Source organism: Tupaia chinensis, unplaced genomic scaffold (assembly GCF_000334495.1).
Source record: "Tupaia chinensis unplaced genomic scaffold, TupChi_1.0 Scaffold000288_2, whole genome shotgun sequence".
Taxonomy (NCBI): domain Eukaryota; kingdom Metazoa; phylum Chordata; class Mammalia; order Scandentia; family Tupaiidae; genus Tupaia; species Tupaia belangeri.
In genome coordinates this window covers 1766901-1786384 of record NW_006159773.1, presented here as the reverse complement: position 1 = coordinate 1786384, position 19484 = coordinate 1766901, and the positions used below count along the sequence as shown (strand labels likewise).

The 19484-nt window shown below is 36.9% G+C and overlaps 1 protein-coding gene across 5 annotated transcripts in view; it reads right to left on the bottom strand.

Moving 5' to 3' along the window:
• Positions 1-19484, bottom strand: part of MTFR1 (mitochondrial fission regulator 1) — a 43431-nt gene that overhangs the window by 11901 nt on the left and 12046 nt on the right. For 3 of the 5 annotated variants that reach the window (XM_014588578.2, XM_014588579.2, XM_027772616.1), the window contains exons 2-5: positions 17973-18115; positions 13592-13624; positions 12768-12866; positions 108-223 (exon numbers count right to left, since the gene is read on the bottom strand). In XM_014588578.2, coding sequence (XP_014444064.1) covers positions 108-223; positions 12768-12866; positions 13592-13624; positions 17973-18038 — 314 coding nt within the window. In that variant the 5' untranslated portion in view covers positions 18039-18115. The remainder of the gene's footprint in view (positions 1-107; positions 224-12767; positions 12867-13591; positions 13625-17972; positions 18116-19484) is intronic. The other 2 variants (XM_006150435.3, XM_014588580.2) reach the window with 2 other exon arrangements.

Here is a 19484-nt window from a genome sequence, read left to right as displayed (position 1 = left end):
CATTAGGCAGATAATAGGCAGTATTGTAAATATTTAAAACAATAAAGTACTATATCCTTTAAAATAATAGATATGGTACCTCAGCTCTGATAGTCTTCCAAACTAACCTTAGTCTTGTTGAGCACTCTCCTTCTTCTTTGGCTACCCATCCAATGTCAGCAAAGGAGGCCACTGCATCTCCTCCTGGGTGACTGGGACTTCCCTCTGCTGCATGGCTGGTAAGCTATAAGTTACAAATAAAAGTTTTTTATTTGGCATCAGTATATTAAGAGTAAAACGTTTTTAATCACTTAAGGAAAATCACCAGGTCTGTCGGCGCCAACACATTGATGGTTTCTCACATTTCCACTGAAGGTGTCCATGAAAGGGATCAGTAGTTATTATCATACTGTTGTCTAACAGTGTATGACAATCTCTAAATTATAATTTAACTTTGTTCAATTTTTATTTTGCAAGTTAATTTTAAAAACCTCCATTTATCCTAAAACATTAAGAAAAAATTTAGATTCTAAAAAAAGGAGGCTACAAAGTATAAGAATAAGCAAGTGACCAACTTGTGCTAAATCTAGGCCTATATATATTAGAGATTTCTGCTATGGGGCACATGTGCTCACCGAAGAGACAGAGAGACCGTAAGTGAGAAATCACCCCCGCAGGATGGCCATGCCACAACCCCTTCTCCTCCATTCTCCCTCTCAGGTTTTTGGGCATGCATGCAATGTGCCCGGCTTAAATTTTAAACTTCCAGGTCCAGGACTCGAACTGCAGTGGACGACGTGGGTGTCCAGTGACATAATCATTATGTCACCTGCTGGTCCCATCTAGGAGTATTTTAAAATGACTATTTATAGCTATGTTGATATAACATTTTACATATAGGTATAAGTGTGTGTTTGCATGTGTGTGTGTGTGTATTCATGTGTGGCATCTTCACAAAGTCTACAGAATAGATTATTAAGAAAACTATGAATGAAATTCAAAATTTGTTGTATCAAAATAAAACTGTACTCTAATTCCACTTTTTCACCAACTTTTTACATTTTTTTCCATAGGAAGCATGTCCTTGACAGAGAGAGGGAAAGTGAGAAATCACTCCCCGGAGAGGATGGCTATGAAGAAGTCCTCTCTCCTCCATCTTCTTCTCAAGCATGCACCCACATGTACCTGGCAGGATCTTCAAGCCACAGGGTCTGGGACTCGAACCGCAGTCAGCCATGGGGGAGTTCAGTGCTTTGACAAGCATACCACCTCTCCACAAGCTTTCTGAAGTCCCCTCAGACAATTGTTGCTATGGTGAAAATGTTTTTAAAAACTCCTTAAATCTCTTGATTCTTAAGTAAAAGTATTAATAATTTAAAAAATTCAAATAGAACAGAATTCTCTAAGCTTAAACATATATAAAGACTATTTTGAAATAAATACAATGAAGAAAAAACATGCATAAATTCAGGAAGTCAGAATTTCCTGAATTCATAAACTCAAGGAAAAGAATTCTGAAATTTATCTTGAAAAAAAAAGGTGGAAAGTAGGTTAATTGAATTAAATTTAGTTTTGTTACAATTGTTATGCCTCAGAATCAAGTCAATAATTAACTTTAAAATAATGTTATCAGATTGATACACCATACTTAATAAAATTAGACGTAAATAAAAAAAAAATCACACATTTTAATTAAAGAAAAAAACGTAAAGCCTAAACTGATTTGCTCTTTATTGTGTTTTTAAGAAAGGTTATACTAGAGCACATGCACTGCTGAAATCTTAATTTAATCATTTCCAACTCAAGCTTTTGAAAGTTAGTTAAATAATGCCTCTTTTTAAAATGCAAAATATGCCATACTAACACATAATGCACTTAACATAAAGTTTAAAATGTCCTTCAATATATATCATGAATAAAATTTTAACTAGTTATATCAGCTGTTGATATGTGTACTCATTCTGGTGTCATTTAACCTAACGTTATCAAGGAACATTTAAAAATGACATTTTGAGGCCAGCAGGTGGCATGGAAGTAAGGTCCTGGACCCATGATCAATTATGCAGTTTGAGTCCTGGATGGCAACCTGAAAACCACGCCAGGCACCTGTGCATGCAGGCCCCAAATCCTGATGGCAGACTGGAGGAGAAGAGATTGTAGCATGCCCATATCCTTGATTCCAAATGCACATGCCCTATAGCAAAAAGTAAAAAAAAACTAAGAACATAAAAAAGTGACATTTTGGATGTGTGTGCATATATGCCCCCAAATCCCAAAAGTAAAATGGAGAAAAAGGATTGCAATGTGGCCATCTCCTGGGAGATGCTTTCTCGCTTTCCCTCTCTGTCAGTCTCTGTCTACCTCCAGCAAGCACATGCACCCTACAGCAACATTTTTTTTTTTATAGATGACATTTTAATAGGCCAGTTAGTGACATGGTGGTTAAGGTATCTGGATCCCACATGGCTGATGGCCATGGTTCAAGTCTCCGATGCAGCCACTTGAAAAACATGCAGAATACACGTGCATGTGTGCCCAAAATCCTGTAAGGAGAAATGGAGTTGTGGCATGACCATTCCCCAGAAGAATGCTTTCTCACTTTCTCCAGCAAGCCATACAACCTCGGCAAATTAAGGGGGAAACAAAAAGGGGGGACCAGCAGATGCATAATGATTACATTGCTTGACTCCCATGTAGTCAACCATGGTTCAAGTCCCAGATCCAGTAGTTTATAAATCATGCTGGGCACGTGTACATCCATGCCTAAAATCCAGAGAAGAGAATGAAGAAAAAAAAAAAAAAAACATCACCCCTGGGTGGTGATTTCTCGCTTCCTGTCTCTTTCTTTGTCCCGCAAGTGCTCGGACCCTATAGCATAAACTCTCTCCACCCAAAAAAACCCACTAAAACCAGTCTCTAAAATACCTAAATTATGGTCTTTGGGGAAGATAGGTAGAGCAAAAACAAGCTGTATTAAAAGATTAGATACTGGAGCCAGTCAGTAGCATGGTGATTAAGGCGCTGGACTCCCACATGGCCAATCACACAGGGTGCTAGTGTGTGCATGCCCAAAGCATGAGAATGGAGAAGGGAGTACAGCATGACCATCCCTCCTAGGGGTGATTTCTCACTTTCCCTCTCACTATTTCTTTCCCTTTCTAGGGAGTGCAAGTGGCCTAATGGAGAAAAAAAAAAAAAAAAACCTAAAAACTAAATAACTCATTGAATAAATAAAAGTTAAAAAAAAATAAGAAAACTGATAATGGACTTAAAATGAAAAGTCTTCCAAAATTCTAATGTTTTACAAGTAGTAAAAGTATTTTGAGTCAGAAGGGAAAACTTAAGTAAACACTTTAGGTAAGTGATCAGGAATTTTTAACTTTTCCAATGTACATCAGAAACTTAGCCATACAAGTTAATATCCAAACAGATATTCAGCAAATGGGGATCTTATACAACTTAAATAACATAACTAGGCAACACATCTGATTTTAAGAGACCAAGAAATCTGGTGATATTCTGTCCCTATCCATTACTGAAGACAGAATGGTCCCTTAGATATTCCTGTAAGATTTTAACAGGGAGATTCTAAGTGGGTTTCATGGAGATCCCCAAGCTCTCTGAAAGGTTTTAGGAAATAAGGTATTCTGTAAAAGTGAAAGAAATTTTAAGACTAAACTCTGAATGTTGCTTTCCTAAGGTGCTAGTTCATGAAAATCTCATCATAACACTTTGTTCAGAAAATGTTATTCTAATACAGTCATTAGTTGGTAGTAAGTTAGGTATAGTCGTCCCCAGTAGCCACAGGGGACTAGTTCCAGAATCCCTCATGGACACTAAAATTCACACATGCTCAAACCCTTACATGGCATAGTATGTGCGTATAACCTACGCACATTCTCCTTTACTTTATACTACATACTTTCAATCATTCCTATTTATAATATGTAATACAATATAAATGCCATGTAAACAATTATAATATTGTATTATTTAGAGAATAATGACAAGAAAAAAGCCTGTACATGTTCTACAACCATCATAGGCCTATCTGCACGTCAGCAGCAACATTTCATTTCTGGTCCACAGCTGCTTAAATTCATAGATGCAGATAAGGAGGGCTGAGTGTATATTTAAGATAAAAATCTAGTTTTGATTTTAAGACTTTTTACTTTCTTGGGCTAGCAGGTGGCATAGTAGTTTCGGCACTGGACAACCATACAGCCAACCGTGGCTCAAGTCCCAGACCTGAAAGTTTGAAAATCACACCAGGAATGTGTGCGTGCACGTCCAAAACCCCAGGAAGAGAATGGAGAACAATCGATTGTGGCATGGCCATCCCCACTGCGTAGTGATTTCTCACTTCTGCTCTATCTCTGTTTCTCTCTGGCCAGCACATGTGCCCTTGGGCAAAAAACCTTAAAAATAAAAAAAGGCTTATGTTCCCATAAAAGTTACAAAAATTGATGTTTCCTTCCAAAATTCATACAAGAGAAAACAAAGTACTATTCAAGATAAAGAATACATATTCAAGGACATATAAGTTAACCAAGTTTTGGAGTATAATAAATGGTAAAGGATCAAGCATATTTCTCAGTTGAACATCTGTATAATTCACATATTAATCATGAAATATTGTTTCACATAAGCTTGTAAAAAGCAAAAAACAAAACACAACCTAGTCCATGAACTGAATTTATAATTTTACTTAGGCATTAATCGTGCTTAGTAACGATACCATGTCCATAACACGTATTTGATGAGATGAAAATGTTAATGACACTGTCAAGAATCAATTATAAAATTGATAGTACCTGTGTCATTTCTACATGACATCCTGTCCCACGATAAGAAGGAGTTTTGACACTTAAGTAAAGCAAATTCAAAAGACAAAATAAAACTAAAAAATAAATAAATAAATAAATAAGCTTTCTTTGAAAGGCTATGTCAGGTGTTGCTGAGGGGAACACTTATGGAGTGACTTAAGTACGGAATGAGAAGGACAAATCCTAGGACAATCCACTCAGTAAAATACAAGTTAAGGTTAAGTCAGCAATGGCAAGAGGGGACTGACAGTGAGGTCTTGGAAGTATGGTTAAGACATTACTACTGACATGCATGGATGACTGACAGGAAGTTTGAAAAAGAAAAGGACAACTTACTGAAGGTTCCCAGCAAGATCCTGTCCTACTACAGCTATTTTTAGCAGAAAAGGAAAAAAAAAAGTGAAGAGATAGAAGCATTTTTTATTCAAAATCACATTTCATTCACAACAAAAATTCAGTAGTAGCATTATATTTTTAACTGGCTTTAAGAAGTTCAATTTAACATTTGAAAAATTTGTATTACCCAAAATTTAATTATATTTTAAGAGCTTACTGAAGCAATTAAAACAATAATTTAAACTATTACTATTAATTTAAAATATTTTGATAATGTGAAAGTATATTGAGGAAATTGATTCATTTAATAAAATGCATAGATGTAAAGTATAAACATCATACAAAAATTAAGATACTTAGAACAAAACATTAGAAAAGCTAATTTGGTCCTCCTGTGACTTTTCATAAAACGAACACACTGGTACCGGAAATTAAGATTCTCTACCATGAGCATGTTAAAGGGCTAGTTCTGTGGTGCAGCAGTAATAACGCACTGCCCAAAGAAACTGGATTCTACATGCGGACAGTGATCCAAATCCCGGGCCCTGTGAGCATGAAACATCCTAGGCATGCTTGTGAGTGCCCTAGATCTGAAGGGCTACAGGACTGGGAGAATACCCAGTGTGACCAGACCCCGTGAAGAGTACGTGTCCATCTCTCTCTCTTTTTCTTTCTCTCTCATGTATGTGCACGCACTCTATCACGAATATAGAAAAAAAAAAGATGTCTAATATTAGGTTGTCTAAAAAGTCGTGTACTTTTCTATGTCCTTCTATGCAAAAATATGTCATGACTTTCCAGACAACCCAATGGTAAATAAACTCAACTCTATTTTACCACCTATAGCCAAATGCAAAACACTATTCTTAAAATAACACACTTTTACCTACACAGAATTATTCCTCTTAAAAAAGATGAAGCAGAATTTTTATATTTTAATACACTGACATACAGTGACACCAACTGGCCAGATGGTATACTCTATAAAGAATATCAGTCTTGGGACCAGCAGATGGCATAGCAATTATGTCACTGGACTCCCACATGGCTGACTGCAGTTCAAATACCAGACCTGGTGGCTTGAAAATCATGCAAGTTGTGTATGCATGTGTGCCCAAGAGTCCAGGAGGAGAATGGAGGAGAAGGGATTTTGACATGATTACCCCCCTGGGGGGATAGTTTCTCACGTTCCCTCTGTCACTGTCTCTGTCTCTCCCTTTGGCGAGTTTACGTGCCCTAAGGGGAAAAAACTCTTAAAAAAAAAAAAAAAAGAGAATATGAGTCTTGGGGCCAGCAGGTGATATAGTGGTTAAGGTGCTGAACTCCCACATGGTTGACCACGGTTCAAGTTCTGGATGAAGCAGCTTGAAAATCATATCCATTGCATGTGCGTGTGTTCCTAAAATCCCAGGAGAATAGAGAAAGAACTGCAGTGTGGGGGATGATTTACTTTTTCTCTGTCTCTCTCTGGCATGCACACAAGCCTATGAAAAAAAAAAAGAATATCAGTCTTAGGGGTCCAGCAGGTGATGTGGAGGTTAAGGTGGCTGGATCCCACATGGTCAACTGCATGGTTCAAATCCTGGACCAATGTCTTGAAAAATACACTGGGCACGTGTGTGTGCATGCCCAAACTCCCAAGAGGAGAATGGAGGAAGAACTGTGGTATGGCCATCCCTTCTGGGAGGGTGTTTTCTCACTTTCCCTCTCTGTGTCTCTCTGGTGAGCATATGCACCCTACAGGAAATTAAAAAAAAAAAAAAAAAGAAATACGGGAAGGAAAAAAAAAAAAAAAAAAGAACACCAGTCTGAAAGAAAGAATGCTCAACTGAATAGTCTAGCCCAGACTCAGCCACTGATGTTTCTGAATGATGTGGTTACTTTTTTTTTCCTTAAAAAGTGTATTTTATTTTAAAGTTTATTTCTTTTATAAGCAAAAAAGAGTGAGGGAGAGACAGAGAACACACCAATAGGATCTTCACTCTGTCATTCATCCTCAGCCCCAGCTAGCCCTGCATCATGGGCACAGGTATGCCAGGTGTACTCAGAGAGGTCTCCAGGTGTGAACCCAGAATCTTCTCACCTGGGTTAGCCTTGTAGAGCATTGTGTTTTACTGCTGTGCTACCATCTAGTCCCTCTTACTTTTTAATTGACAAATAAAATTATGGATATTTATCATGTACAACATGTTGTTTTGAAACATCTATACATTATAAAATGGCTCAATTGAGCAAATTAACAAGCATATTACTGGGGCTGGCCCTGTAGTCTCGTGGTCGGGGATGTCAGATTCCATATTGATGATTGTAGTTTAAGACCTGGCCCTTGTAGTTTAAAGGACACACCAGGCACTTATGTTTGCGTGTCCCAAATCCCCATGAGATGGAGAAACGGAGGAGAAAGGACTGCACTGTGACTATGGCCCATTGGGGGGGGGGTTTGCTCCCCACTCCCACCACTGATGTCTCTCTGTGGCAAGTGTGTGTATCCTCTGGCAATTAAAAAAATATATATGCATTACCTCATATCCCTATTTTTTCTGATGAGAATCATTAAAATCTATCCTCTTAGCAATTAAAAAATATATAGTTATTAACAAGTCACCATGTTGTATGTACAACAGATCTCTAGTGTAGTCATTTTTTAAAAATTCAACATTTAGAATTTTAAAGAAGAAAGAATTAGAGAAAGGCAAGAAGAAAGAGACAAGAGGAGGAAAATGTACATGTATCTTTGAAAATAACTTTGTAGAGTAAGTAAGAGTATCTCCATAAAGAAACAAATCTTTAGGAAATCAGTTAATGAAACTAAATAAAACGGCCATAGACATTTGTTAGTGAGTTAATCCTCAAACTATCATTCCCCTCTGCCAAATTTATAAGACATAATCCGCATGGCTACATCCAGTTATCTTTTAAGGTTTTTGTGTATGGAATTATTCATTTTATTTTATGAATTCTTTTTTTTTTTTTTTCCAAATTGACCAGACAGACAGAGAGAGATCCACCAGGTCCAGGACTTAAACTATGGTCAGCCACCTGGAACTGTCCAGTGCCTTAACCACCACACAACCTGTCAGTCTTAGCTTTTTTTTTTTTTTTTTTTTTTAAAGAGAGATTTTTGCTATAGGGCACATATGCTCACCAGAGAGACAGAGAGAGACAGAAAGTGAGAAATCACCTCCAATGGGGAATGGTCACGCTGCAATTCCTTCTCCTCTATTCTCCTATCAGGATCTTAGGTACGCATGCACACACATATCCCCGGAGTCCAAGCTGCTGGGTCCAGGACTTGAACCACGGTTGACTACATGGGAATCTAGTACCTTAACCACTATGTGGTTTTAGGGCACTTTACAACTAAAAATATCAGTACGTGGACATCATATACCACATGTCAAATGCAGTATATTTCAGATTGTCAAATATAACTGAAAAAATGGGTATGTTTAACAGTTTCGCCTCCCCACACCCCATGTTATTGTCACAGGGGCAGGTATGCTCACTACAGACAAAAAGAGGGAGAAGGAAAGTGAGAAATCACCCCCTGGGTCAGATGTCCATACTGCAATCCCTTATCCTCCATTCTCCTCTCAAGATTTTGGGCACGCACACAAGTGCCCAGCATAATTTTCAAGCCACCAGGCCCAGGACTCAAACTGTGAATCGCCATGTGGGAGTCCAAGGCCTTAACCACCACACCACCAGCTGGCCCCTAACAGTTATTTTAAATATAAATTTAGCTATGTATCGCAGATGTCTCAGGCATCAAAGAGCATTATAGCATGCTATGCAGTCTGCCAGCTCCCTATCTCCTGACAGATGGGTCTTCTCTTACTCCTCAAACAGCAACTTCAGTCTTGTCTCAGGACTGTTACACATGCTGTTCTTTCTGCGCACAATATTCCTCCAACCCCCATTCTTCTTCTGCAACTCATCAGAGCTAGCCTAACCACCTGTTATTTTTCTGCATGAAATACTACTTTCTCCTACTTGGCACTTATTAAAAATTGTAATTATACATTTATCAGTCTATTTACTTGTTTAATATCTCCCCCACTGAATCATATAACCAAAAAGGGCAGATTTACATGTCTATTTTGTAGACCACTGAGAACTAGCATTTAGAATAAACTACAGATTTCAAGTTTATCTGCTAAATGAATAAAGATAGGCCTTAACAGCTGGATAGTATAACCTCCAGATTTAGTTATGGTGTGTGAACTTTAGTGAGAATCTTATTCATTACTTGTTTGGTTACAGAATGTTCGTACCCCCCCCCCCACCAATTCCAATAAGAATTGTAAAAATAGAGAAACTGTCTCAGAAAATAGCCTGAGTGGTTACTTGATGATCTCAATGTGCATTCAGTGCTGAGAATCACTGCAAATCAAAAGTTCATTCCTCCAGATCCCCCAGAGCTCACTTTTACAAGTACTTCTATGGTCTGAATTTTCTTTTGGTGTCAAGTCTAGAAAAAGTTGTAAGAGACTTAAAGAAAGTCTTGCTCTCCTAATTTGTCTTAATCTGGGTTTCTACCTCTAACGAGGCCACAATATCCAAATATACAAAATGCTAATGACTAGAAGTGTACAGCTGTAACCCAAGGCTGAAATGCACTTATGTGAAAGGGCCGGAAGAAGCTATTTTTCTCCAACCAAAATAAACATGAAGGTCTGGAGAGCCTGTCTTGAATGTGAAGAAGTCAACTCGTTCTTAACACTCATTACATGAAGTAATGTAATATAAACAATACAACCTGTGGTTATAGGTAGGCCTCCAAATAACACTCAACAAAGAAGTATTTATTGAGTGCCTACTATATACTTGTACACTGATTTACTCATTTCATTCCCAGGATGTAGTCAATGCGCCCATTGTGCTCATTAACTACTGGGTCGTCTGAAAAGTCCCGACATGTTTTTGCCCAGAAAAACAGAAAATACACTGTGACTTTTCTGACAATCCAATAGATGGTATCTACTCTCCTTGGGCCTCAGAATGGTTCCCCAGTTCCAGACCTTCTATAACAGTACTGCACAGATTGGATTTCTAGACAGCCCATATACATTCCCTATCTATTAGCCCACAAATAAGCAGGAAAAACAGCAAAAATACATTTTTAATTGTATTACTCTAAACTGCATAATCTAAATTTTTTGCAGACCCTATTTTTTTTATTGCTGATAGAAAAGAAAGGAAAAAAATAGAGATGTAGAAAAATAATAGTTGTAAAACAGTAGTAGTAGAGAAGAAAATATTCACTTTACATTGTTGTTGAATTTTAAAAGACTAAGTATGCCTGGAAATAAAAATCACACTATAAACAAATGGTTTCTGAATTCCACAACATTCTCAAGTAGGTCACTAATATTTCTCGTACTTTATTCCTCTCCGTATGTTATTCTATCGCTTTCAAATGCAGTTCCTAAATCTAATACTCTTTTTCTACAGACCCTTTTTAAATGACTGAGAATACCACCAAGAAAGAGAATCCTCCCAAGTAAACGTACTTGGCTATAGTACTGATACTTTGGCCCACTGGCAATCAAGACGGATTTGGGTTGCAGTCAGTAAACTAGATTTCTCCATGTCCTTTTACATGTCTCCAGCTACATAAAAATAATGGTTAAGTAAATTCTACAGCTAGGAAATGATGTCTAAACCTATAAATAGATAGTAAATTTTAATTAAACTAATTAGAAAAAAAATGTGACCAGTAGATGGCATAGAGGTTATGTTGCTGGACTCCCATATAGTTGATCGTGGTTGAAGTCCCAGACCCACTGGCTTAAAACTCAGGCTGGGTGTACATGCACGCCCAAAATCCTGAGAGGAGAATGGAGGAGAAGGGACTGTGGTATGGCCACCACCCTGGGGAGTGATTTCTCACTTTCTGTCTCTCTGTCGAATGCATGCGCTATATAGCAAAAATCTCTCTTTTAAAAAAAGTTATTAAGCTTTAGTTGGCATGATAGCTACTTGAAGGAAGTTGGAAAATAAAGCAAACAGCAATTTGTGTCCAAATAAACCAAAATCTTAGAAAATGTATTTGATAGTCTTACTACCACACATTTCTTCATTTTAATTATTTTTCTAAAAAATTCTATAGTTTGATAAAAATAACTTTTTGGAAAGTTCCAATCTGTCAGTTTCTACACTGATAAATAATGGGCTAGCCTGTTAATTTGCAAGCAAGTTTATGAAAACAGCAATGAACAGTCTTGTTAGCCAATGAACAAATGCTAATTTCTCCTGCTCACTTAGGAAAAGATTTTTACTTCCTCCTAGCAGGAGAGATTTATAAGTATGAAAGGACATCAAATAGGCATATAGCTGGGCACTTTTGACATCTGAATTGTAAGTTAAACACAATTTCCAATCTCACATGCTAATCTATTATTTAACATTGGTGTACATATATCTTGAACTTCACATTATGAAATGTTAAGCTGAAATGGTTTGTTATATTACGGTCATCAAGAATTACTAAAAAATAGAAATAGAGCTTTGTGATATATATGTTGAACACTTTAATAATAAAGAACAAAAGCGTAAGTGAAAGAAAATAGTAGTATCTCTAAGCAAAGAGTAGAGTTGCTTTTGATTCGGTGCTACAAGAGAACATTAAGACTTGTTTAAAAGTACTCCTAATTCAGGATCTGATTATCACCTTATTCAGAGAACTACAATTACCTCTTTGTTTCAACACTGTCATTGCCAAGACAATGGATCCTACAATTATAATGCTATACTTGAAACCAATGAAGGAGAAAGCATCTTATATAGCATATATTCATCTAAAAATAAACCAAGAGTACGGTAATTATCTAAAGGTATAATAACTAAAGAAAAAATAATGGTTGCACCTAAGTATCTAAGTTCAAAGTAACCTGGGAATTAACAACTGCTTAACTTATTATATGATGCTAAATCTTTACATATATAATCTTAAGACAAACATCTTAAAGATCTTGAGTAATATCATGGGGCCAGCAGGTGGCATGGTGGATAAGGGCGCTGGACTCCCACATGACTGACTGTGGTTCAAGTCTCAGACCTGGTGGCTTGCGTTCTCTCTCTCTCTCTCTGTCCCTCTCTGGTCAAATTAAAATAAAGTTTAAAGAAAAGAAAAAAGATCTTAAGTAATTCCTTCATAGATTAACTAAAATGAGAAAGGCTTTACTGTGGTTTTTAACCTTATTTTATTGATAGTGGCATCAATGAAGCAAAAGGTTCGAAAGCCAAAATGTTGGCATAGTGGTAATGCAACTGGACCTAAACAGAAAGGTCTTGGGTTCACGTCCTAGAAACTCCCTGAGCATGTCAGGTGTCTGATCAGGGCCAGGTGAGAATGGGAGTGGAGTAAGGCATATAGACCCTATTGGAGGCCTATTTCTCTCTCTGTGTCTCTCAAAGAAAAAATATTGGGTTGTCAGAAAAGCCATGACATATTTTTCAGTTTTTCTATGCAAAAATGTGTCATGACTTTCCCAATGACCCAGTAAATAAACTGGACCAGAAAAAGATTCAAAAACAAGAAAGAAAATACTTTGTAAGTCATCTTGCCTATTTATACTTCTACTATACATAATATCAAAAATTTGAATTTATAAATCATAGTACCTGAAACTGAACTCTTGGACACTGAATCAGAGACAAGTTAGTGCCAATTTTCCTTACGATACTTCGAGATGAACCATATGGTTTTCCAGACCAAAGTACCTAAGGAGCAAAAATCAAAAATTTAATTATAAAACTTATAAATTTGCTAATACAAAGCACTGGACAATGAAACTGCATGACATGCTAACATATTAATTACAGGAACAGAATGCTCTAAATGTTATGAGAAATAAGCTAATATTTGTCAACTCAAAATGAATACATATAGCTAGTTACTATTAGGCAATAAAGTTTAATTTATTTAAAAAAACAGAACAGCAATAATTTTTAAATAATCCTATATTTGGAGTAAAAACTTTTATTTCCTGATTTTTATACTGTTCTGCAAAACACTATTTTTACCTCTTTTGCTTTGTTTTTAGTTGCAGACTTTCAATACAAATAAATTTAAAATATGGGCTACTTTTGCTATAATGGACTTTGCAAAACAAATCCAAAGCAAAGAATCAAAGTTCAGAATCTGAATGTGCACCAGCATGCTGCCAGCCACAGAAGAGCACCTGGCCGAGGCCAAACAGGCGCTAAAATCCAGTCACACTGCTCACCACACACTGCTTGTGAGGCCTGTCACCAGAGGAAAAGTACTTTGTCTCATTGCACAAAGGCACTTATATGAGCTAGTAGTGCCTCTGCTGAGAATACCTCAGATGAAATAATAATACATAGGATGTTACGTTATGCTGAAAGCAAAAACAAAAACCTCCACAGCAAAAAATAAACAAAAAAACACACATGCAGAAAGTTAAATCATTATTAAATTGTACCTTACAACCTCCCCCCAAGTACATGATCTTTCCCCAAAAAAAAAAAAAAAACTACCCATGTGTTTTAAGTGCTACACTTGAAAGCCCGGACAAAAGAAATAAAGAAAGGCAGTATGCTATTTAGAGCAATTTTAAAAGGAAAGAGTCAAAATGATATGACTATTAAACTTAAGTCAAAAGAATTTTAAAATTAAATTATATCCTCAAGACTAAAATAAACAGTACTAAACCAGTAGGGTATGAATTCCAAACAATGAACACCATCTTTTTTTAAGGTTATCCCATGGCCAGTTTAATTTAAAGAAAGAAATTACGCTTACACAAATAGTATGACCACATGATTGGTCACTATGAACAGTGGATGGTTCCCACATCTAACACAAACCATACCCTTTGACATTTTAAAAGCATGTGCATCTTACAACATGAGCATAGAAGTAATGATTTCTTAGATTTTAGCAACTAAATCCAACTTAGGAATAACAGTATGAGTCAAAGTGAGGTTCGAGAGGATATAATATCCCTGGCATCTGCTCAGTATTTATCACATATGTTCAAGGTTTCACTGACACCTAGGAGAGTTCCTCGAAGTATTACAATCTACATTGGCTAGGACACCAACAACATTATAACACTTGCTTTGGAAATGCAAATAAAAGATGGTGCAGGCCCAGCATAATGGCAGAGGCACTGGGGTGCTGCTGCATAATACTGGAACAACATCGGAGGTCTGGGTTCAGATCTCAAGTCCATCTGAACACAGGATGCACTTCATGGCATGGTGAGACACTATTGAGGTTACCTGTCTCTCTTTCTTGTCTCAGTGTCTTTCTCAAGAAAAGAAAGAAACAAACTGGAAAAAAAATTAGATAGTACAGATGATCAGTAGGAAGATATCAGTATTATTGTAAAATGTGAATATCATATGAAGAATTTAAGAGGGGGACCAGCAGTTAGTCTAATGGCTATGTCACTGAACTCTCATGTAGCCGACCATGGTTCGAATCCCTGACCTGGTGGCTTAAACTCATGCTGTGCCCGTGTGCATGCGTGTCCAAGATCCTGAGAGGAGAATGGAGGAGAAGGGATTGTGGTGTGGCCATCCCCTCTGGGGGGTGATTTCTCGATTTCTATCTCTCTGTCTCTCTCTGTCTTTCTGGAAAACACACGCGCCCTATAGCAAAAACCTCTCCAAAAAGAAAAAAAAAAAAGAATTTAAGAGGGAGAATTACTCTGAGACTTACAGCAAACATCATTCACAATAATAATGACTCAGAAGGTTATCATATTAATAGTCTTAATAATACTTGAGGACTAAGAGAAGGAAAAAAATCTTACTTGAGGAAAATGGGAAGCCTCACAGTTCTACAAAGTCAATAGAACAGTCCTTTCAGCCCCTTTCCCTCAAAAAACATAGGCAAGTAATTCTAAAACAGATGATGTTTAAGCAAACTCTTTATATCCTACACTTTAATAAATCTGGGTCTTTTAAAAATAAATCAATAGGGCAATAGAATTTATACCATTCAGTTCTCTCTCTTCTTGAATATTCTATTTAATCACAAGTTGAGACTCTCCTATGACATAGGAGAAGTGGAATGCTATTTGTGTATTACAGTGTAACAATTACACAGTCTAAAGTGAATAGCCCTCTTCTGCAGTTGGCAAAGATTCTGGGTAGAAAGGAAGAGGAGTAAAAGCTCACAAAGACAAATTTAGAAAGGAAGTGCCAAGGTCAGGAATTAATGATTCTTTTTGGCATTCTTCACTATGCAAGCTGTAGGGCTAAGCTTCAACAATGATCTTTCCATCTGTCTAATATCATAAGTAAAGAATACTTGGGCCAATCAGTGATGTGGTGGCTAAGGAGGCCAGAACCCACCTGGTTAAATGCACGGTTCTAGTACTGAACCTGGTGGCTTGAAAAACACACAAGGAGATTATGTATGCATGCCCAAAATCCTGAGAAAAGAATGTAGAAGAAAAGATGGTGTGGCCATCTCCCATGGTGGTGGTGGGGGGTGCTTTCTCACCTTCCCTCTGTTCTCTCCAATGAGCACATGAGCACTATGCAAACTTAAAATAACAAGAAAACACAAAAAACCAGGTGACTTCTGCAAGAGAAATGGCCAATGATTCAGCTTTTAATTATAAAAAAGGTAGACTATTTAGATTTCTTCTACAAAATAAAAGAAAAAACAGTGCTTTATGTAATTATTTTTTCAAGCACAAACAGTAAACTAACATTATGATGTTTTTCTGTTCCTTGTGAATTACACAGTATTTATTACCAAGAAATATGATGAAAGAGCCTGTATAATCTAATAATGACCAGGACATTTAGGAAGAAGAGCTACAACCTTTACTGGATGTTAAGAAAAAGTAAGAGGAAAGAACAACTTTCAGGAACTTTAAAACTAGGTTTTAGTACTTATTTCTATTTTTTTAATTCAGCCCTCATGGAGGGAGAGAAATTATAAATGGCTGTGAAGAAACAGTGAACAGATGGTACTAAAAAGTCACCATCTGTGCACTGGGAGGCTGTATGACCCACGTGAATCTCCTACCCTCACTGGTGGCTGAACCGTGTCTTGTCGGTATAGTGGTTTGGAGAAGGGAAGACTTCCTCAAAAGATAAGCTGCCATTAATATTTCTCCAGGTATAAGTAGAAAGGCAGGAAGAAAACTGTCATTACTAGGTAATTCAATCTCATTAAGAAAGAAGACAATTCCATTCCATTAAGAAATAACATAAAAAAAACATGCTCTGCTTTAGCTATAAAAACTGCTTATAAATAATCTAATAATATATCTATGTGTGTGTATGTGTATGCATGTCTCTGTCTAGTAATGACAGTCTATAACATTTAGCAATAGTGTTTGAAAGTGATGATAGCAAGAAGATGACAACAGGACAGCAATTTGCTCTTTTTTAACATTATGAAATGCTACTGTAGAAGTGTTGACGTGTGAGGCTGGAATCTGAAGTTGTCATCTGTCTGGCCCATGGTGACTGCACTTGTGCTTTATGTGAGATTTATTATAGACTAATTTAATCTATATTTTTATCTGAAAGAAATGATTTAGCAAAAAATCCCCCAAAAAACTATACATTTAAAATATTGTTCTCAAGACATCTGTGATATTAATGCAAAGGTTCACATATCCCTAAAGTTACACCCAAAACTGTGAATTAATGTGGTATTTTGCTGGGAAGAAAGTGCATGTCAACAATCAAAATTTTAAGGAGTCTCAGACCAGCAAAGTATAAAATCTTGGGGATCAGCAAGAAGTGTGGTTAAGATGCTAGACTCCCACACGGGAGACCGTGATTTGAACCTAGTGGACCTAGTGGCTTGAAAATCATGCCAGTGTGCCTAAAAACCCCGGGAAAATGGAGAAAGGACTGCAGTATGGCTGTTACCCCTGGAGGGTGCTTTCTCACTTTTTTTCTCTTTTTTTCTCTCTCCCCCCCAGTGAGCGCATATACTCTAGAACAAATTTAAAGAAAAAAAGAGAAAGAAATAACCGTAACTGAATGTACCTGCACTATATACAAGCCTTTGTACTGGGTGCTTTACAAACACTGACATCTAATCCCTAAGCTAACCTCGCAGAGACAAATTTCAAAACCAGGTTTAGTTTACTAGAGAACACGCAGGGCCAGATGGTATGATGGTTATAGTGCTGGGTCCCACATGGGCAACTATGCAGTTTGAGTCCCAGACCCAGTGGCTTGAAAAACATGTCAGGTGCATGTGTGTCCAAAAGTCCTGAGAGAAGAATGGGAGAAGGGATTGTGCATGGCCATTCCCTCAAGGGGTGATTTCTCTCTTCCCCTTCTGTCTGTCTCTCTTTGTCTTTCTGGCAGGTGTAAGCACTCTATAGCAAAAACCCAAGGAAAAACAAACAAAAAACTCAAAACATCTCTGGCATTGAACAACCAACCATATTACACTAGTTTTTTCCCTTCCTATTACAGTTGCTATATTTTATGAGGTATGACTTACCTTTTACTTTAAACAATTGCATGATAAATCACATAACTGCCTTCAATATTATAATTTTACAACATTAAGAGTTGTATATGGCAGTCAAATTTTATTCAATGATTTCTTTATATATCAATAGTTGGCTTTTTCTTCACTAATAACAAGTGCATGACTACTGGTAAACTTTCACTATAATAGAGAAAGTTTCTGCCTTACTTAGGATGCTGGAAAAAGATTGACTTCTATGATTTAAACAGTAAGCAAACTAAATAGTAAATAAACATATTGAATTCAAATGTTGGTTGATCATATATAGATTTCATTTTCTCAGAAAAAATTCTTAACATATCTGAATGTCTGGATTTTAAAAATGAATTCTGAGTACTCACCGATTGCATGCTTACTCCAACTTGTTGAAAAACCATCCTAATTAGGCGCTTAATCCAGCCAAGCATTTAGATGGCAAAGTCTCCCCACATTTGCATTTCAAGTATTTCAGGCATACATAGCAGCACATGGTCCATAAAGCACACTGAAAATTTAAATGCAAACACTAAAATAATTATTATTTAAAGTCTTAACTGTCTATGTGTCTCTCAAAGAAAGCCTAAAGCATTTTAAAACTTTGTAAATTAAAAGAAAACAGGGGCCAGGTGGTAGCACAGATGAACTCACAAAGGAGGGGCTCTGGGTTCACATTCAGGAACTTCCCTGAGCATGTTGTGCACCCATGTGTTTGCCAGTAATGCAGGCTAGCTGAAACTGGGAGTAAATTGCAGTATAAAGACCCTGTTGGGGGTGGCTGTATCTATCTGCCTGTCTGTCCCTCTCTCTCACACACCGAAGAAATAATCTTAAAAAAATGTTCTTTAATAGGGTTAGCCCTGTAGGGCAGATAATAATTTCTTTTCCTCCACTTACATAAAGTAACTATAACAGTACAAGATTTTTTGAAGTATTTTTTCTAATTGAAATTGTCGGTTGAGAGCAACAAAAGCCTAATGTTATTCACTTAAATGAAAAAGGTATTTATAAAAATATACCTGGTAGATAATAATCTTCAGCATGAACCCAATTTATAAGCTATACAGCCAGGAAAGGTGTCCAACACTGCAGCAGACCTGGTCCTTCCTAGAAGACACCACTACAACTATGACTGCCACCAAGAACAGAACAGAGTCCATGTAGTTCTTGTCTGTGTCAACAGCTCCAGAATCTCTGTCTAGGCTGGTGCAATTGCTTGGCTTAGTTTAAAGCTCATGTGTCCTAGTAAAATGGAGGCTGGGAAAGTAATAGACGTGCCCAGCTATAGATGTTAAGTAGGTTCTGTTTACCACCGACAAGACATGAAGAAAGGAATTCCAAAAACACACCACAGAAATTTAGATATTAAAAAGGTAAAAAACAATGACAAAGTCCTTCTACGCACACTGGAACCATAACCACCATACGAAGGTAAATAACAAATTACCTTCCATTTGTACAGAGACAAACTGAAGCTTAGCATCGAATACTTGTAAATGGCATAGTTAGGACTCAAGCTACATGTTTAGATAAAAGTTTGTGCTTTTATTAATACAATACTACTCTCGAAAGGGAACTTTTAAGTATTTTGTGGGAACCCACTGGAAATTTTGAGTGTTTACCATTTTTTGTATTTCCATATAGCAATCCTACTCAACTCCAACATGTTCATATTTTAAATTAGTGAAATAAAATAGCAAAGTTTCAAGGTGTTGGACTTGAGTTTATGCCCCTGTTGTGCCACCTACCAAATGGTAAGTACAAACAAATTAATTACCTTCAGATAGTAACAGTGCCTCACAGACTTGTGAGAATTGGAGATAATATATAAACCATATCAGTTAAAATATTAAAAGAGTAGGCTGGTATTAGCAGGA